Source organism: Mytilinidion resinicola (assembly GCF_010093595.1).
Source record: "Mytilinidion resinicola strain CBS 304.34 unplaced genomic scaffold BDZ99scaffold_24, whole genome shotgun sequence".
Classification (NCBI taxonomy): Eukaryota; Fungi; Ascomycota; class Dothideomycetes; order Mytilinidiales; family Mytilinidiaceae; genus Mytilinidion; species Mytilinidion resinicola.
Genome location: NW_022985460.1, coordinates 263,665 through 280,963, shown reverse-complemented (window position 1 = coordinate 280,963; position 17,299 = coordinate 263,665). Strand labels below are relative to the sequence as shown.

The window sequence follows — 17,299 nt, the reverse complement described above, 5'->3', positions numbered from 1 at the left end:
GCAAGTATTTAGGCCTTAGTCTTATTATCTGTGTAGAGCGTTGCGTTGTTAGGCCGTAAAAAAGAGGGGAATTAAGGCGGTGGCCGTGGTTCCTTTCTAACAGTTCTACCCTATTTAGCTAGCTTCTATACGCCTTTCGGATCCGACGTAATCTTATCTACTGCGCGGCGCTATGCTTTTATACTCTCTTTATATATAGCCCTCTTCTTTCTATTATACTATACTCTGTATAAAATCTAGTCCTCTACTATTCTTAATAAGCACCAGGTTCTATAGGCCCGCCTCGTCTCCTGTACTTCCTTAGTGCACTCTATTAACTACGCAGGTAATACTTATTTTAACAGCTTTGCAAGTGGTATAGTTTTATCTATTATAGCTTGTATGCACTTATATAGGCGGTATGCAAATATATTAAGATTTTCCTCCGTCTCCTGCGGGTTGTTCCGAGTTTCTAGCTTATCTAGCCGTATTGCTAGGTTCTTTTATACTTCTTTCCATGCTATATCCTTCTACAGCCTACGCTGCGGGGGTTCGGCTGCCTTTAGTGGTGAGATATTAAACTCCGTGTATATAGGCCGGTAATTAGAGTTGCAGTTCTATTCCTCTTGTACTGTGGAGGAAATTATTTGTTCTGTTAGCCACCCTGTTGTAAATGTAAGGTTAATTATAGACTATAATGTTCCTTTTGCCTATGTCTCTAGCCCTTCCTCCGTGGCTAGGTTTATGCCTGCTTCGCGCGTGATGCGGAGGAGCTCCTCTGCTTGCTCCTTAATTTGCACAACTTAAACTCCTCCCTATAGCGGATAGTATAGGTTTATATCTCCGATAAGAATATATTCCGCTTCGGTATTGTTTAGCAGTAGGGGTAGTTCCTGTATAATACTGTTGGGGTTCGGGTTGTAGATGTTGTAAATATAGATCCTCTCTCCCCCTGCGCAAAGGGAGAGGGTGTTAAGATCTGGTAAGTAGTGCACAACCGACCACTTATTAATATCTAGTTATTTATTAACGTATATGCAGGCTCTTATGTATTCCTCTCCTGCGTGCAGTAGATAGTATAACTTTGTTATATGCGTTGTATGCACTATATGCCCCTGCCCCTGCCCGCGTGGGTTCCTCTACGGTTCTTATATAGCTAGTACTATAGGTTGCGGGCTAGCGTTCTCCGCCTTTTTAAGGAACTCCTTCTGGGTTATTAAGTTCTTATAGACGTTATACTATATAATAGTGAGGTTGTTTAGTTATTCTAATATTAGCTTATCTCGGTGTCCTCTTGTTGTTTCTTGGCTTGCCCGTTGTCTACCTGGGTCCTTTACTTAGTGTAGATCTATTAGTTGGCTAGGTTGTTTTATAACAATAGTATTTAAACCTCTCCGCTTAATATTAGCCAATCGCCTCCGCCGTACGTGGTTTATGTAGCTAGCTGTAATAATGCTTCCGGCAGCGTAGCTAATCGGTTGGGTCGCGTAAATTGGGCGGGCTGCGTTCCACTTCCGATTCCAAATGCCTTGTTGATGGCGGGCTGGTCCTTGTCCGCTGTGAGCACCTTCTTCGGCCGCCCAGGTCCGGGTCTCTTCGAGGGTGCAGGTATAGTGGAAGCTGTGGATGCTATAGAGTCTATAGAGGAGGGCTCCTCTGCTTGTGTCTTGAACTCCCCTGTATGTCGCACCCTCTTCTTTAGAGCTATCTTCCTTGCGTGCTGTTGTTTGTTGTGTAACTGCGCTTGGAACATATATAGTTTGTTGCGCTCTGCGGCGTATTGGCGTAGTGTTGTTTATTTCTTGTTAAGGGCCCTTTGCTGGGCCCCCTTTCGAATAGTGCATTCGGCACTGTATAACGGGTGGTTTCTGTTGCAGTTTGCGCATTTCTTGATGGTCTTGTCCGGGCACACTCTTGTGTCGTGCTCGCCTGCGCATACTGCGTATTTGACGTTCTTTTTGCAGTACCTCGCGACGTGCCTGTAGCCCTGGCAGTTGAAGCACTGCGTGGCTGCAAATCCTGCCTCGTACCTTGAGGCGTCGAGTACATAGCCTCCCCAAGCGATGCCGTTGTTGATGGCGTTGTTCGCTATTGCTTCTGTTCGTACGCCTACGATGGCCGAGCTTGCACGCTGTGCTGGGTTTGCCCGCGCCGCGGTAATAGCTGCCTTGTTCTTCTATGTGATCTTGTTGATTGTAAGTCCTGGGTTATGGGTTGCGTTGTTTTCTATTATATTCTTCCGTAGACTCGGGTTGTCGAGGTCCATCTCCTTAGGCACGCCGTGTACTTCGATGAGCACCGTAGGCGTGCGTATAGTGGCGGAGGAGCCTAGGACAAGAACCTAATCCTTCTTCTTTAGGAGGGCGTTTTTTAATAGCTTATCCGCGACAATTGCCTTAATATCACCACTTTGTAGCTTCCTGATGCCACTAATCTTTGTGGTTTCCGGCTCTCCCGCTGCTTGTAGGCTTTTTATGATATAGTTGTTCGTGTGTGTCGCGTTAGCCGCTCGCTGGGCGTCGTTTTCGATGTGGATGTTGATTTTGTGGAGGTTGTTTGTTGCATCCTGTCCGATTCTCGCGTCCTGTCCAATTTGTATAGCTTGCCCGATTTGCATTGCCATCGGGGCCTTCGCTGCTGCAGCTGCGTATGTCTTTTTTCCTTGAGCTTTCAGCTCGCTAATGCTCTTCCTTGTGTCCTTCATCTCCTTTATTAGTTCCTCCCATGGCGCGTCCTTCCGTTCGTCCATGGTTCTTTGTATACGGTGGAGTCCTTCCTTGGCCTCCGTGAGTCCGAAGAACGCGTTGTTGATGCACGCGACTATAGCCTGGAGGAAATCCATGCTAATGGCATTAAGGGGCTGACTCCGTAGGGCGCTTTGTATTTGTTGTACTTTGTTGAGTGCGCTTACAACGCTTCCGTACGTGTCGAGGAGGGGCTTTTGGTTGTATTGTTGTTGTGGGTGTTGTTGTTGTTGTTGTTGTTGCGAGTGCAATCTAAGGTTAGGGGTCGCGGGAAAGATTTGGCCTACTGCGACACCACCACCACTGCCCGGAGGGCTTTGTGATTGCGTACGATTGCTCTGAGTGCCTTGAGGAGCCCATTGGGACTCCCTTTGGCTTCGATTTCCAACGGCTTGTTGGGACGACTGCATCGTGTTTTTTTTTACCTATATATATATTAGAACTGGACGCTATATATATATATTAAGAACTTTAAGCAATTATTAGGGGTTCCAGCCGCGATCTATAGCCCTCTTCTAAATATCCTAAATTGTGCGCTCTAATATGCCAGTAATAGCAGTAATTTAGTTAGAAGGAACATTTATAACCTTAAGCGTAAGGGTTTGCGCCCTTATAGTGTTGTTGTATATAGTTTATTAGCATAGTAGTAATAAGAATTAAATTGCTATCTATAGAAAGTGGAGTGTAAAGGTAATAGAGGGGTTTCTTAGCATTAATATAGCGGATTTTCGTTAGCGCTAGGCCTGTATAGGAAGGGGCTAGACAGTTTATAGCGTAGGCTAACGTCTAGCGTGCGCCATAGCGTTTTTAGCGCAGCAGAAACTTTTAAAGGGAACCTCTATAACCACCACTAAAGCCGATAATCGCCCCTCTACCAACAATAAAGCTAAAAGGCCTAAGAAATTTCAACTTCCTGCGCTCGCCCCCACGCTTACTAGTACTATCTACTTTATAAGAGAATCTTAAATAGCAGGTATTACACTCAAAGGTATGCCCTCTATTTTCTAAGGAGAATTCTTCTATCCGCTTGAACAGGTCCACGCTATATAGACCCTTTATAAAGGTATTTTCAAGCCAAAGAATAGCAGGGACAGCTTATAGATTCACGTATAGTCGGCCGGTCTAATAAAGGAAAGGGTAGGTAGGGTTTTAAAAAATGCCTAGTTAAAGGTGATAAGCTAAGAGCAGGTAATAAAGGCAGGCTATATAGAAAGGCTTTAGATAGGCTAATAAGAGTAGAAAGAAAAGGGCGAGGAGAGCGATAGAAAATAATAGCAAAAGGGGGCCTTTTATAATAGCTATTAAGGCTAATTATAGGGTTAGGTATAGTGCAAAAACCGTAAGTAAGGCGCGGATTACCTAAATAGGGTGCATCTATTACCTTATATAGGCTTAATATTAGAATCTTTACTAAGTATAATATATAATATTATAAAAGTAGGACTTAATTATATAAGTAATTATACAAGTAAGTTACTTATATAATAATATATATATTTAATAACTTAACGTAATAAATTAACCTATAACCCAGATTAGCCTATAACCCACTGCGACCCACTAAATTTTTAGTGCGATAAGAACCTTACCAACTATAAAATATTACAGGCCGCAACTTGGAACAAATTTAATAGTAACTATTTCAATATTATCTATCAATTTTTGGGGTCTCTTAAAGGCCCCATCTAGTCGCAGAAGAGTTTTAGCCCCTAAGACTAGGTAAGATTCACAATATAATAGAATTACACGTACTTATTGCTCTAACTCTCTACCTAGCAACTATAAAGGGCTAAATAATATATGCACTTATATAATTTCACTTAACATTTAGTAGTTAGTAAGATTCTCTATATATTAAAATGTCCACATCGCACCAAAAATTTAGTGGGCCGTAGTCTGGTCTAGGTTATAGGCTGTGCAACTATATTATAGATTTTAGCTATTAAATATTTTAAAGCGCTTTAAGTTATTACTAGCATATTAGCTTTTAATAGCTTAATCCTACTTACTACTTATTTATCTATCTATCTATCTATTTACTTGTCTATTTATATTTATATTTTTTTATTAAAGGTATAGAGTTAATACAGAGAGAGATAGAACAGAGTTGTATAGATAGATAGATAGAAGTGTATTGCTTAAGTTCTTCTTTACATCGACGGCAGCAGAGTTCCATATATATACATACGTATAGCATTGTAAAACGTTCTCTAACGCTTCTGTAACGTTATCTTACTTTTCCTGTTCCAAACGTTTACTATATCACGTTTAAACGTGCATAGTTTTAATTGTTTTAAGAGCTTTATGCATAGGGATATAACGCTTATGCTATTATAATCCTTACACTTTTTTAAATAGATTTTAATAAAGGAATCCTTATATACTTTCTTTATATAAAGTACTTCACTATGTATTAGACTTATTTATATGCATGGCTAGATGGCTTTAAGATATACATGCTGTGTTAAACTCCTTTTAAGAAACTTAGTAATGTTGAAATTATCCAAGAATTATTTCTTTCCATACTGGTCCTGGAAAATGCGCATGCTCTACAGCTGTCCGGTATATAAACCCCGATCCAACTCTCTCTGCCACTCCGTCGTCCTTCCATTGGATGCATAACACGCAATAGAGGTCGTCATGAAAAATCTCTTCCTCTGCAGAGTACCTTTCTCGGTTTGCGTTGCAAAGCGGACTTTCCTTCATTTCTTGTGATAGCAAGGATAGTCTTTCCATGACAGGGGTGCTCCAAATCACGTCTTTGCTAATATCATGACATGCCTTCGATAGGATAAGAAACTCCGCATGAACTGCTTCATTCCCTGGTGGCTCTTCGTCCAGCCTCACAATACCACAGAACTCCTGATCTTTATCAAAGAGTGGGAAATACTCGTCACAGTCCTTGTATTGGTTGAACGCGAGGTGGATCTTATAGTACGTCGAGATAGTCCAGAATTGTAGTAGATCGTAGGGTCTTTTTGATGATAGCAAACTATTCAGTGAAGGTGGGGTTTGGGAGGCGGGGTTGATGCTGGCAAATTCTGAAACGGAGAAATGGCACCGTTTTCGCTTCTCAACACCGTCTTTGAACCCTTGTGGAAATGACTCTTTGAGGTGATCCCCTAACATACTTAATTCTCCCGTTGGGTCTCTGCTAGTTCGCCCTCGGTACCCCGTCTTGCTTCCTATTTCTTGCAGGAGTACGGTGCTTTTTGTAGTATCCCATACCAAATCTGGGGCTCCTGAAGTCCTTTTATACCACACAATCCATGTGCATGATATTTTCCATTCCTTCAGGTTGGTTTTGTCAATAAAGTTAGGAATTTGGACTCCATGTTTCCATCCTAGCCAGGAATAACTTGGAAATTCGCTGCGGCGGCCCCCCATAGGTGCTCTGCGTCGGAAAAGCATGAACGTATCGAATATGGCCACTGGCATACCTTGAAGGAACGGGCTCTTGCAGAGTCTGGAATATCGATAACAAATCCCTTCCGCAGCCTTCAAGGCGTCGGTCTGGTATCTTGACTTCCTACGCTCTGAATATTTCTCCAAAAGCGTGGTGAGTGAGTAAAAGGGATTAGTCGAAATCTCCTCAAAATTTAGTTGAAGATGTAGAGACCATTTGCCATCGTCGTTGCATTGGCCACCTCCACAAACAAAGTAAATTCGGCCGCCGGCAAAAACAATTTTTCTGCGCGAGAGGTGAAATTCCTGGAACCTGAAAAGAGTATTAGTGGATGTTGACTATACACAAATTCTGAGCTTGTAGTTGAGGTATAACTCACGTCCATACCCTCTGGCTGTACTCAGAGTCTGTTATCATGTCACCGAAGTGAACAAAGCCCTCCAGAGGCCATGTTGCTACTTCCGTTGTATGTCTTTTTTCCCCGTGAGTATCGTCTTGGTGATCAGGAAGCCCATTATAAACACTACTACCATTTGCTGCAACAATGGTGAAGTGGGCTTGTTCATAGATCATGCCCATCAGAGGAATGCACGCATTCTTCTCGTCCTCGTCATCTTGAACAAGGCAGAGTGAGTCCACCCAAAGATACTGTATCTCCATGAGAGAGGCAAACTCAATTGCATGCCTTATAGTGAGCCCGATTCGAACCCGGTCAGCCTCGAGACCTCCAGGCTGCATCAGTTGGTCCTTGTTGCTCCGACTCAATGTATAGTGTTTTTCTCCCTTCAACGGATCACCCCAGACATAGCTCAAGGCTATATATTTATATCCATCATCTTGTTGAATTGAGCCTTCCACTATCGAGTTTTGCTTGACGTCGATGAACCGAAGGCCTGAGACGATTTCACTGGCCTCCAATTTTGAAGGAGCGCATTCAGCATGATGCGTCTTGCACGTGTAAAGACATCGCCGCATTAGTTCCCAAGGAAAGCCTTTAGTGTTGGCGATGGTTGCGTTTTGGTGAGCATCCTTCGCAGTGTCCGGTGCCAGCGATATCGATGGGGATGACATAGCTTCAATGGAAGTAGTCTGAATTGTATGTCGTGATTGGCGATATATCAGGGTCGCTACGCTCAAAAGCCTATTAGGCAAGTTGACTGGGAGTTTGAAAGGCTGCGTGACAGGCCGTAGGATCTGGCTGAACTCTTGTCAAAGACCTTAGCAACTGAGATGATTGTTAGCAGAGCTCTCTTCACTCTGCACTGCAGAGTCTACAGTGGAAATACCTTGACCAGATTTTAGTGCTGTAGAGTTTGGTGAACGTGATGGATGAGAAATGGAGAGATCTTAGTTGAAAGTGCTGCGCCGCATCCAGCAACGGGGCTGTGCAAGGCTGCATGAAACATGCAGGTTTACGATTCAATATGGATAGGCTGATATGGGAAAATTGACAATCAGGGGGCGTAAGGTAACAAGTCGTATTTGGGCATTGGAAGACGGCTGGCATTCTATAGCACAGCTCTTGCGTTTTGAAGTATACCAGCTCTCTGTGCAGCCGACCTTCCGGCCTTGCGTCCAAAGACGGCTCCAGAAGTCAGCCCACTTCCTCCTGGATAGTTTCCGTAGAAAAGCCCACCCACCATTTCGCCAACTGCATACAGGCCGGGTATAGGCTTTCCCGTCGATTCAGATATCACCGCTGACGATTCCGGAACTACCTTCAATCCCCCAAAAGTAAACGTAACCCCACAAGTCACCTTCACAGCAAGAAATGGAGCTTTTGCAATTGGCAGGGCCCAGTTTGTCTTATCGAGCTGCAACCCTCCCGCAGAAGATCGTGTAGATAGACCGTCTTTCTTTGATGGGTCGAATTTGAGCTCTGGGTTCTCTTTCCTGTGTGATTGAACGGCCTGGTTGTATTCGCGTATCGACTCGATGAGACTGGCGGAGTTCTTGAGTCCTTTTGTGATGAGCTTTATGGCCAATTCTTCTAGGGTGTCGGCTGATATTCTCTCGACGACATCGTCCGCATATTCTTCCTTTCGCAGCCAGCTGGCACTGTCTGCATCCCATAGCTGAAATGCCACTCCGTCATCTTGGGCAAGAATTGCTCGACCAAACTTCGCGTACGTGTAGTTGCGCAGGTCTAGCCCTTCATCTACAAATCGTCTTCCATTTACGTTGAACATAAGTCCTAGAGGGTATCCGCTTTTTGTGAACTGATTCGTAAGAGTTTGATCACCAGCGTCCGTCGGAGCATTAGCATCCCAGCAGGTAGAATGACACCCAGACCAATTCCCTACTGGCTTCGCTCTCAGCTCACCTATTGCCATCTCCAAACACTCGCCTGTGTTGTAAGGCGTGCCACGTACATATGCCAGATCCCACCCTGGACCCAAATACCGCGCCCGCATACTTGCATTCGCCTCAAATCCACCAGCACAAAGTACAACGCCACCGCGGGCCAGCACACCATACGTCTCCCCATTCTCCCTCTTGGCACTCACCCCCGTGACTTCGCCGCGGTCATTGCGGAGCAGACCCACCACGGGACTCTCATACCTCACCTCCACCCCTTTCCTCCTCGCATTCTCCTGATGCTGCCTCGTCAATCCCTTGCCCCCATCCTGCACCATCAGCACCATCCCACCCCAGAACTTCCACCGCCCCTCGATCTCATACGCCTGGCGATTGAAACTCAACTGGAACTTGATGCCGTTCTGCGCCAGCCATTTTGTCGTCGCCCTCGACTCGCTGACCAGCGTCGCCGCGAGCTGCGGGTCGCTGCGCCTGTTCGTCACGCGTTGCAGATCGTGCAGAAAGTCTGTTTCTGTATACGGCGCCATGTCGATCTTGGAGGCGAGGGATTGGGGCACGTTGTTCACGAGCGGCAGCACGTCGGCGAGACTGTGGAAGACCGTGCGATACGCCCCGGCTGTAAACGTGGAATTTCCTCCTGCCCACGCCAAGGGGGCTTTCTCGAGGAGGAGCACGCGGGATGCGCCGCTCTCAACTGCGGAGGCGGCGGCACAGAAGCCAGCATTGCCGCTGCCGACGACTATGACGTCGTAGACTACCTCAGACATGATGCAGGATGAGCAAGAGAGTAGTGGTTTATATAGAAGAGATTAAAAGGCTCAAGGTTTAGGACATCTGGGAGTGTTGACGTCGTGATGTCATCTAGCTGGGTCAAATCTGTTCGGCGGGACGTCGGACGCGTGCCGAAACCCCTGCAGGGTCCAAGGGGTAAATGGTAATGGGAACTCATAGAGATGAACTCACAGGGAGTGGTATTTGATTAGGGAGTAAGAAGACTAATACCGGAACGTATTGGAGAGCGAGCAGGCCCATACGAGCGACCAAAAATACCACCTACCTGTCCAGATACCCGCTAGGATGAGAGTTGTTCCTATTCTCGGCTGGTTCCGCCGTTGTGGTCCAGGGCCGAAACGTCTCCTCGTACCCAGACGCGTGTCCCAGGGTTCAGCAAACAGACCTCAAGGATGGACTGCATGGCTCGACCCTGGAGTGCGATGATGAAGTCAGGGTTCCAAGTGAGGAAGCCCTCATGCCAAGGGCGGGAGATCTGCCTGACCACCTTGGCTTTTGCCCAGCTGCTTGGCCCAGCACGTGGGCGCAATTGCTCATCTCCACGCCCCGATTCGTGCTCACGCCATTGCAAACTTCACTAACGTCGTATTGCGGCCCAGACGACATTACTATCGCTGTCCGCGTCACCGCTGTCCGCGTCACCGCTGTCCTCTGCCCTTGGCAGAACGCTGCGCCCCCGAAACGCCCAATTTTAACTCGCCGATCCAGCGTCCCCTGGCCAATCCTGCGTCCTTCACCCAGCCCCGCCCCGCCAACATCCATCCCTGCCTCCGCGCCTGATAAGCCTCAACTGCCGCTGTGCCCCCGTCTGTTTCTTGTTTGTCCGCCGTCTTTGTTGTCTTGTTCAACGCCAGAACGCCTCTGCGGCGTCGCAACTTCTTTCACCAACGTGTCTCGTCCTTCGCGTTTCTTCCTTTGTTGCCTTTGTTGGACACCTGTTCTCTTCCTGCCAAATATAGATATGGTGAAGTTCTAACCACTGCACCGTACTTAATCATGAAGCATTGCGTCAATTCTAGGTCACAATCGTCCATCCTTTCTGCTCATTCGGTCCCAGTTTCACGATAGAGCAGCTTTACCCTAGACCTCTACATCCTCAACTTTCTCCGTTTTCCTATTCCTCATTGCTCTCCCGTCTTCCCTTCCAGATTTATCATTTCCAATAGCTCCGAGCTTTTGCAAGGCTATGCGTTCACTCCTCCTTCTCGCGGCATTTGCAGTCTCCGGAGCACTCGGTGTAGACACTCTTGTTGATCTCGGGTATTCCAAATATAAGGGTGAAGAGCAAGACGATGGCATCACACACTGGCTCGGCCTGCGCTTCGCCGATCAGGTGACTGGTGCGAACGGCCTTCGGTTCGCCGCTCCTCAAGACCCTCCTTCTACTCACGGCATCGTCGATGCTACTAAGGTACTGTTTGGCTCTTCTTGAGACCAGGTGAGATAGCTAATATGTTCTCAGTACGGACCCGTCTGTCTCGGCACGTCATTCAATCTGACGGACAAAAACGCTGATAAAGAGTCTGAAGACTGTCTCTTTGCGAACGTATTCGCACCCACCAACGCATCGAGTTCAGACCTCTTACCTGTGTACGTCTTCATTCAAGGAGGCGGATTCAACGCAAACGCCAATTCGAATTACAATGGGTCTGAACTTATCCGAGCGGCAGACATGGGCATGGTATTCGTCAATTTCAACTACCGCGTCGGTCCATATGGATTTCTTGCAAGCCAGGAGATTGCCGGAAACAAATCTCTTAGTCTCAATAACGGGCTGAAAGACCAAAGGCAGTTGTTGAAGTGGGTCAAAGACCATATTAGTAAGGTATGTCTTATTTTCTTGTATCTCACATTGTGCTTTCTTCTCTGTTCCTCCTGATCACACTGCCACTATGCCCTTGAACATGCAATCTAACTAGCCAAATCTAGTTCGGGGGAGATCCCAACCACGTCGTTCTTGGAGGAGCTAGTGCTGGAGCAGGTTCGGTCGTTCTTCAGCTCACTGCATATGGAGGACGTGACGACAATCTATTCCATGCTACAGCAAGTGAATCGCAATCGTTTCCGGCACTGAGGGATGTAAACGACAGCGAGTTCATGTACAAAGAGCTCCTCAAGCAAGCTCATTGCAAAGATCTTGCCTGCCTTCTGACTTTGGACGCCCCGGCGTTCCAGCAGGCGGTCAAAAAGGTCAAAATAGAATTTCCTGGTGGCCGTCAACCTCCCATCTACTTCTGGGGACCCACTCTCGACTACGATTTCGTCAAGGACTACACCTACAACGAGGTTGCGAACGGCCATTTCGTCAGGCTGCCCACCATTTTCGGCGACGACACGAACGACGGGCTCAGCTTTACCCCTAACACGATAACCTCTCAAAAAGCTTCCGATGATTTCGTCAGATCTCAGTTCCCGTCCTTGACGAATAAAGACCTCGACAAGCTGCGCACAGTATTCACTGGAACAAATGGGTGGAGGGACCAGGCAGCTGATCTGTACGGGCACATTCGTTATATATGTCCTGGACTCAACATCACTAGTGCATACGCGAAAGCCAACCAAACTGCCTGGAACTATCGCTGGAATGTTGGTGCTGCGGGGCATGTATCCGAGATAGGCCCTCTTCTCTGGGGCGATCAGACAGTAATTGGAAAGACAGAGCCTGGACAGTATATTCACCAATACTGGGCTAGCTTCATCCGCACGTACAACCCAAACCACTACTCCGGATACATATTCAAGAATCAGAAGAAGCAGACCTTCACATGGGAACAATCGAAGGGTGCCTACGGGCAAAGAATCCTGTTCGATGATGCAGAGGTTAAGATGGAGGATGTGCCGGAAATTGAAAAGCAGAAGTGTGCCATGATCGACTCCCTTGGCATAACTCTGGTGCAGTAAGTCATCTCTTTTCCATTCTCTTCTTCCTTTCTCCTTTATCTATTCTGGCCATTTCCCTTTGTTCACCCTCACACCTTCCGCAATTACCCATTCGAATATCCTATCTATCTCTGCCAATATCTTGCTATCTGAAAATCATAATTAAGCTACACACTTTCGAGACTTTTCAGTCTCGTCTAATTCGTCCCATTTTCCACGTGACAACATGCGCTTCTAAATACTTCTTGATACTCATATGAATGACTCACTGACTTGTTATTCACAGAACCGCAACCGCGTCGCATTATCTGCACATGCCCTCCTGGTACACATTGTACTGCGTACCGATTGTTGCTTTTCTTTTGTCAATATGCATATGATTCAGCGGGTTGAGCTGTCAGCGTGGACTTTCTGGCATAGCGCTGCATTCGGTTCGGCGTTTGATGTGTACTGGTTGCTGTTTGGCTCCTAAAATTGAAGAGGGCTATAGTGTTACGGCTTGTGAATCCACTTCCAGCTTGTTTGCTGCTAATGATCAGCTCTCCCTACGTGAGTCAGACTATCGAGCCTCTTGCTCCTAAAACGGATTCGTTTCTTGTGAAATAACATCTCTAATTCAGTAAGCTACCATCACGTGATCGACATCCCTGCTAACAGCGAGGTCGCCTTTTCGCTTGGTCAATCACTCGTCCATCATACCTCCATGTACTGATCTACCCATCTACGGTTGAACTGTCTATGGATGTGAGAAAAGGGCTCTTTGCTTTCACAGATGTCTTAATCATAGTCTTTTCCAAATATGCAACGCTCTAGCTCGGCCTAGGACAACATCATGGATGATCTTCAGTGAGTCCTACTCTGCCTCAACAACTCCTTCCGATCATCTAGATATTTGGTTTCCAGACCCTCTTGTTAAAATCTCGAACTGCAAGCTCGACATTGAATTCCCACATTACCTCGGTCGACTTCAAAACCTTATAGCCTATCCAGGCCTTCCCAACACGTTCGCCTGGTACATGCATGGGACATACGCCTAATCACCATCCTGCCTGGGCAAAATGAAGAGACAGTTTTCACGATAGAGCCAATAAACGGTAACATGCCACCGGCCTATTGGGCCTTGTCTTACACATGGGAGGACCCGTCCATCAAGATACCTATCACTCTCAATGGACGACCATTTAGTGTCACCCGGAATTTGTACTTCGCTTTGAAGTATGTTCGGCACCCAGATGAGACAAAAACTGTTGGGTGGATGCTATCTGCATGTATTTCTACTAAACCGCAATCAACCATCTTTGAGTCTTGAGGTTTGCACCTCAATATTCTAAGGGTTTCGATGTTGCATTTTCGGCGAGTCGGATGTCGCGAAAGACCGTTCTGTGTTTTAAAAAAGATGTGCTAATCTATCTTCACGCTTTCTTTCCTCAGGTTACCTTTCCTTTTCTCCGTCTTCACATGACTGCGTGGCCTTACAACCCTCTGCAACATAATGGCGCAGTCCCGAGTCCCATATCACGACTCACTAGGCTGTGCTAAAGCAACTGCGCCTGCGCCGGAGGTTTCAGCCTTGATAACTTTCGCGATAGTCCGCTCAGCCCTCCATGAGACAAGCTTTGATGCCAAGCGAAACGGAGGAAGCTAGTTGCTTCCTGTGCCCATGATATGCGCCGCTTCTTGAAACCAATAGCATTCCTTTCGGCGGTTCTAATACCAACCATGATATTTTGCGTGTTCTCAAGGTGTTGTTGGATTCTGTGTGAGGTTTCTACCGTTGCCTGCATCCTACTGCTCGAGATCAGAATAAGATGGCCTCTTGCCCTGGAGCGCTTTCGCAGTGGTATAAGTATGCTGTAATGTGAACCTCAAGTGTTTATGATTCTTTCTCAGCGTCTAGATCAGTACCTTCTCTTTGACATCTTCCTATTTATATGTCGGTTCGAGTCTCGAGTTCATCATGATATCCTTCCTTTGTTCACCCTATAGCTACTGGCCCTACTCTTTTCTAGGTTCTACGTAAGGGCCGACGATGATTCGCTCAACATGAATGGCTACAATGTTGGTCCGGTCTGGGAGGACGATGAATTGGCTCCTTTCCCTCCGCTCACTGATGGCAAAGGGAAGAAAGTGATGCCCAAAGTCTGGTCAGAACGAGATTGTTCGGGTACAAAGGCTGTGGAAGATCGGAAAAGGCCATCATCAATGAAACCTTCACGGATTTTCAAAAGTTAGCTGCTACTTTTCATGACAGAGATCTATCAAACGGCATCACAAATCTGGTCGTCTCCGTGGGTACACCCCCTTGGCTTCCATGGAACCCAATGCATTCCCTCTGGATCGAAGGCCGTTGTAGTGGAGGGGATGGATCCGGTGATCCAGGAAACAAGTATGAGATGCGTCCAATAACCCAACTTTATGCCCTGTGCCATACAGTTGCAAAGTATTGCGAAATTCGTACGGAGACGGCTCATTCCCTCAACGCAATGGTCTGTAATAATTGATAGTGTTATGACAGTCTTTTCCCCCATCCACATTAGCTAATGTATATGTAGCTGACAGCTTTGCATGGTATGCCATGGCTATGTGGGCGAAGGACAAAATAGGCGGGTAAGTAGTTCGTGCTTCTTTGTGCCTCTAGAGCCAGGAAAAGATGATCCATACTAGTTACCCTCCCGGACCAGAGCCAGATACGAAGCCTCCGACTCAAAAACCGAGACACGGTAACAATCATCCGCGTGCGTCTGGTGGGGATACACCCGAAGACCCTGAGAGAGGCGCTAAAAAATACGACTATGTCCCTGACGATGGTTTTACCATTCTGGGTTGTCCAGACAAAGACATTGGCCATTCTTCTAGAGCCTCACTCGACCCACCAGCTCCTGATCTCGATAGTAGCATAGATGCAAGCAACATTCCTAGTTCCATATTCAGCTCTGATACTAACAAGGTCTACAAAACCTTTTGCAGTGCGGCATCGTTAATCACAACACGTTAAAGTAGAATTTCGACGTTTTCGGCAATCCAACGGGCAACGATGCACCAAAGCCCCGGGTGAGACGCGGACTTGGCTTCTTTCCCAAGAGGGGATATGGACCAGAACAGTATACGAATTAGCAGTTGAAGCTTGATTGGGCGCCAAAACAGAACTACGACCCCTAAAAAGATGAATGTCTCATAGATTGCTGGGAGGCATTTTCGACCTTGGCTATTTCAAACTGCGGGCAGAAAGGAGACGGTCATAACATGATGTCTCAATGGGAGCAGATCTACGTCGGCTGTGGATTCTATGGATACACTATTCATAGAGGGTATTGCCTTATCTTGAAGAACAGCGGCAGGGTCTCTTCTCGAAGCCGTAACTTTTCTCCCTCATATCAAAACTTTGGACACATGGGTTTCTCTTTAATACACACAGGGCGCTTTGCCTGTTTCAATTTAATAGATCCGTTCATCGAGACTAGTACCACGTTTTCTGAAGTGTGCCATGTTCCCCAGCCTCCTTCGTTGCCCAACTGTTGAACTCAGGTTGCAGCACTACAACCTAGGATCAACAACTCATATGCCAGAAAGCTACTCTCCGAACATCAGCTGTAGAGAACCCAGCTGAAATCTCAGCTGTAGAGAACCGAGCTGAAGCCTCAGCTGTGCAGGGCTCATCTGAACTTACTAGCGCGCCACCCTGGGGGTGGCCCCCTTCCTTCCCCTAGTATATATACAACTAGCTAGACGTCTATAGAAATCAGAGTTCACATCAATTTCAACCTGAGTGTTGATACATGCATTCCCCCGATATTCACTTACATCTCTGAATGTTTTACCCTGATACCTTTCAAGTAGCATTGCCGCTCTCTCGTCCATGCTGATACATAATCTTAATCTTGCAACATCATCTGGGACAAAATCATCCGTATCCTTACTAAAACCAGGGAGCGTCGTGTCATATTCCGACACTACAAGGCCACCGCTACTCGGCCACGCAACGCTCACCCAGAATCTCTCGTACACCGTCGGATCCGGCTTGGAGCCTTCGCGCGCAAGAGGAGTGAAAAGCGAGCCCTGGAGTCCCACCACTTTGCACCAAGGAGCAATAATCGCTGGTAGAACTCGTCCTCCTGATTCGGATTCTCGCATCGTTTCTCAGGCGGATTCAGGCGATCGAGACCGAGAAACTCAAAGTCCACTGTTCCAGCATCTTCAAGGATGATTTCACCGCCTCTAGTCGGCCAGCCATAGATGATGATATCTTGATCCGAGATGAAGAATCGGAATGTGACATCTTCACGAGGCTTGGGGGGGGGGTACACCGAGTCCCTGTCGAGGATGGGTCGACTTCTCGCTGGGCGGAGGTGAATTCATGACTTAGGCGGTGATTTTTTATAGATTCCGCGCCCCCTCCAAGGCATTTGGACAAAGAGGAACTCGTGGAGCCTGGGATATCGACGCTCGACGTAGATGAAGAACGAGAAACTGTGACACACTTTAGCTAAGCCGTGAAGCGGCCCGAATCCATTTTTTTGGTACTGACATTAGAAGTGAGACCGCGGTTGAGACAGACATGTATTGCGGCACAGAAGGTTGTAGACACCGTCATCGTAGCTATGATGAAAGAAAAGCCCAAACCTTGTGAACGACAAAAAGAGGTAATCCTTCTATAATGGCTACTAGGCTTCTCGAAGCATAAGCTCTAGTTCATATTGTCCATGAATCGATGGAATGGAACGATTTTGGTGCAGTTTCTGCCTCCGTTCACGAATGCCCACGACACTTCCAAAATCTCATCGCCGAACACGATCGAGCCCCGCAAGAAAGATTTGGTAATATTGGCGAAAGCTATGTTCATGGGTTGATGGATGGATAATTCCTGGAGATAATGACAGCAGAGGGGAGGATATTTCATCTTTTCCGTATCAGATGAGCCGATCCATAAAGACCTACCAGGCCATTACCTTGGGTACACGGGTACCACTTCTTGAGTATCGCTTTGGAAGCGAGGTATCGGCGCCAGGAGCAGCCTGCTTGCTAATGCTAAGAAGCCATCAAGTCAAAAGGCAGCTTGAATTCCCGCTGCAAGAAGTTTAGTATTACGCCTTGATTTTGGAAACACTACGAGGGCACCGCTAGCAGCGGCGGACGAGTGTGTATGACTTGCCACTGTGTTGTTATTCATGGCGAAGATCTC

At 46.8% G+C, this 17,299-nt stretch overlaps 5 protein-coding genes across 5 annotated transcripts; 2 read left to right on the top strand and 3 right to left on the bottom strand.

Annotated features, from left to right (window-relative positions):
- Positions 1 to 5,095: 5,095 nt before the first annotated feature.
- BDZ99DRAFT_157009 (uncharacterized protein) lies at positions 5,096 to 6,523 on the bottom strand. The gene is made up of 2 exons (XM_033712842.1): positions 6,517 to 6,523; positions 5,096 to 6,441 (listed from the first exon to the last, which is right to left on the bottom strand). The coding sequence occupies exon 2, from the start codon at positions 6,159 to 6,161 to the stop codon at positions 5,223 to 5,225; it is 939 nt and encodes a 312-aa protein (XP_033570947.1). The 5' UTR covers positions 6,162 to 6,441; positions 6,517 to 6,523; the 3' UTR covers positions 5,096 to 5,222.
- A 438-nt stretch (positions 6,524 to 6,961) lies between these two features.
- Positions 6,962 to 9,215, bottom strand: BDZ99DRAFT_511760 (fumarate reductase flavo protein subunit; the record flags this gene model as incomplete). The annotated part of the gene is made up of 2 exons (XM_033724576.1): positions 6,962 to 6,999; positions 7,670 to 9,215. The coding sequence occupies 2 exons, from the start codon at positions 9,213 to 9,215 to the stop codon at positions 6,962 to 6,964; spliced, it is 1,584 nt and encodes a 527-aa protein (XP_033570946.1).
- A 1,008-nt stretch (positions 9,216 to 10,223) lies between these two features.
- On the top strand, positions 10,224 to 12,259 carry BDZ99DRAFT_156905 (triacylglycerol lipase-like protein). The gene is made up of 3 exons (XM_033712841.1): positions 10,224 to 10,651; positions 10,703 to 11,065; positions 11,170 to 12,259. The coding sequence occupies exons 1-3, from the start codon at positions 10,427 to 10,429 to the stop codon at positions 12,139 to 12,141; spliced, it is 1,560 nt and encodes a 519-aa protein (XP_033570945.1). The 5' UTR covers positions 10,224 to 10,426; the 3' UTR covers positions 12,142 to 12,259.
- Positions 12,260 to 14,163: 1,904 nt separating this feature from the next.
- BDZ99DRAFT_526021 (uncharacterized protein) lies at positions 14,164 to 15,115 on the top strand (the record flags this gene model as incomplete). Its single annotated transcript, XM_033726087.1, has 3 exons — positions 14,164 to 14,278; positions 14,673 to 14,727; positions 14,785 to 15,115. 3 exons carry the CDS (start codon positions 14,164 to 14,166, stop codon positions 15,113 to 15,115), a joined length of 501 nt encoding a protein of 166 aa, XP_033570944.1.
- Positions 15,116 to 15,891: 776 nt separating this feature from the next.
- Positions 15,892 to 16,543, bottom strand: BDZ99DRAFT_545868 (uncharacterized protein; the record flags this gene model as incomplete). The annotated part of the gene is made up of 1 exon (XM_033726856.1): positions 15,892 to 16,543. A coding segment is annotated over exon 1 (360 nt), but the record flags the coding sequence as incomplete, so codon positions are not given.
- Positions 16,544 to 17,299: the final 756 nt, after the last annotated feature.

Excerpts from the sequence above, each read along its gene's own strand:
- BDZ99DRAFT_157009 (XM_033712842.1), bottom strand. The coding sequence starts at position 6,161 with ATGCCAGTGGCCATATTCGATACGTTCATGCTTTTCCGACGCAGAGCA.
- BDZ99DRAFT_156905 (XM_033712841.1), top strand. The coding sequence starts at position 10,427 with ATGCGTTCACTCCTCCTTCTCGCGGCATTTGCAGTCTCCGGAGCACTC. Across the intron at positions 10,652-10,702 it reads GCATCGTCGATGCTACTAAG|TACGGACCCGTCTGTCTCGG; the intron begins GTACTGTTTGGC and ends ATATGTTCTCAG. Across the intron at positions 11,066-11,169 it reads TCAAAGACCATATTAGTAAG|TTCGGGGGAGATCCCAACCA; the intron begins GTATGTCTTATT and ends AGCCAAATCTAG.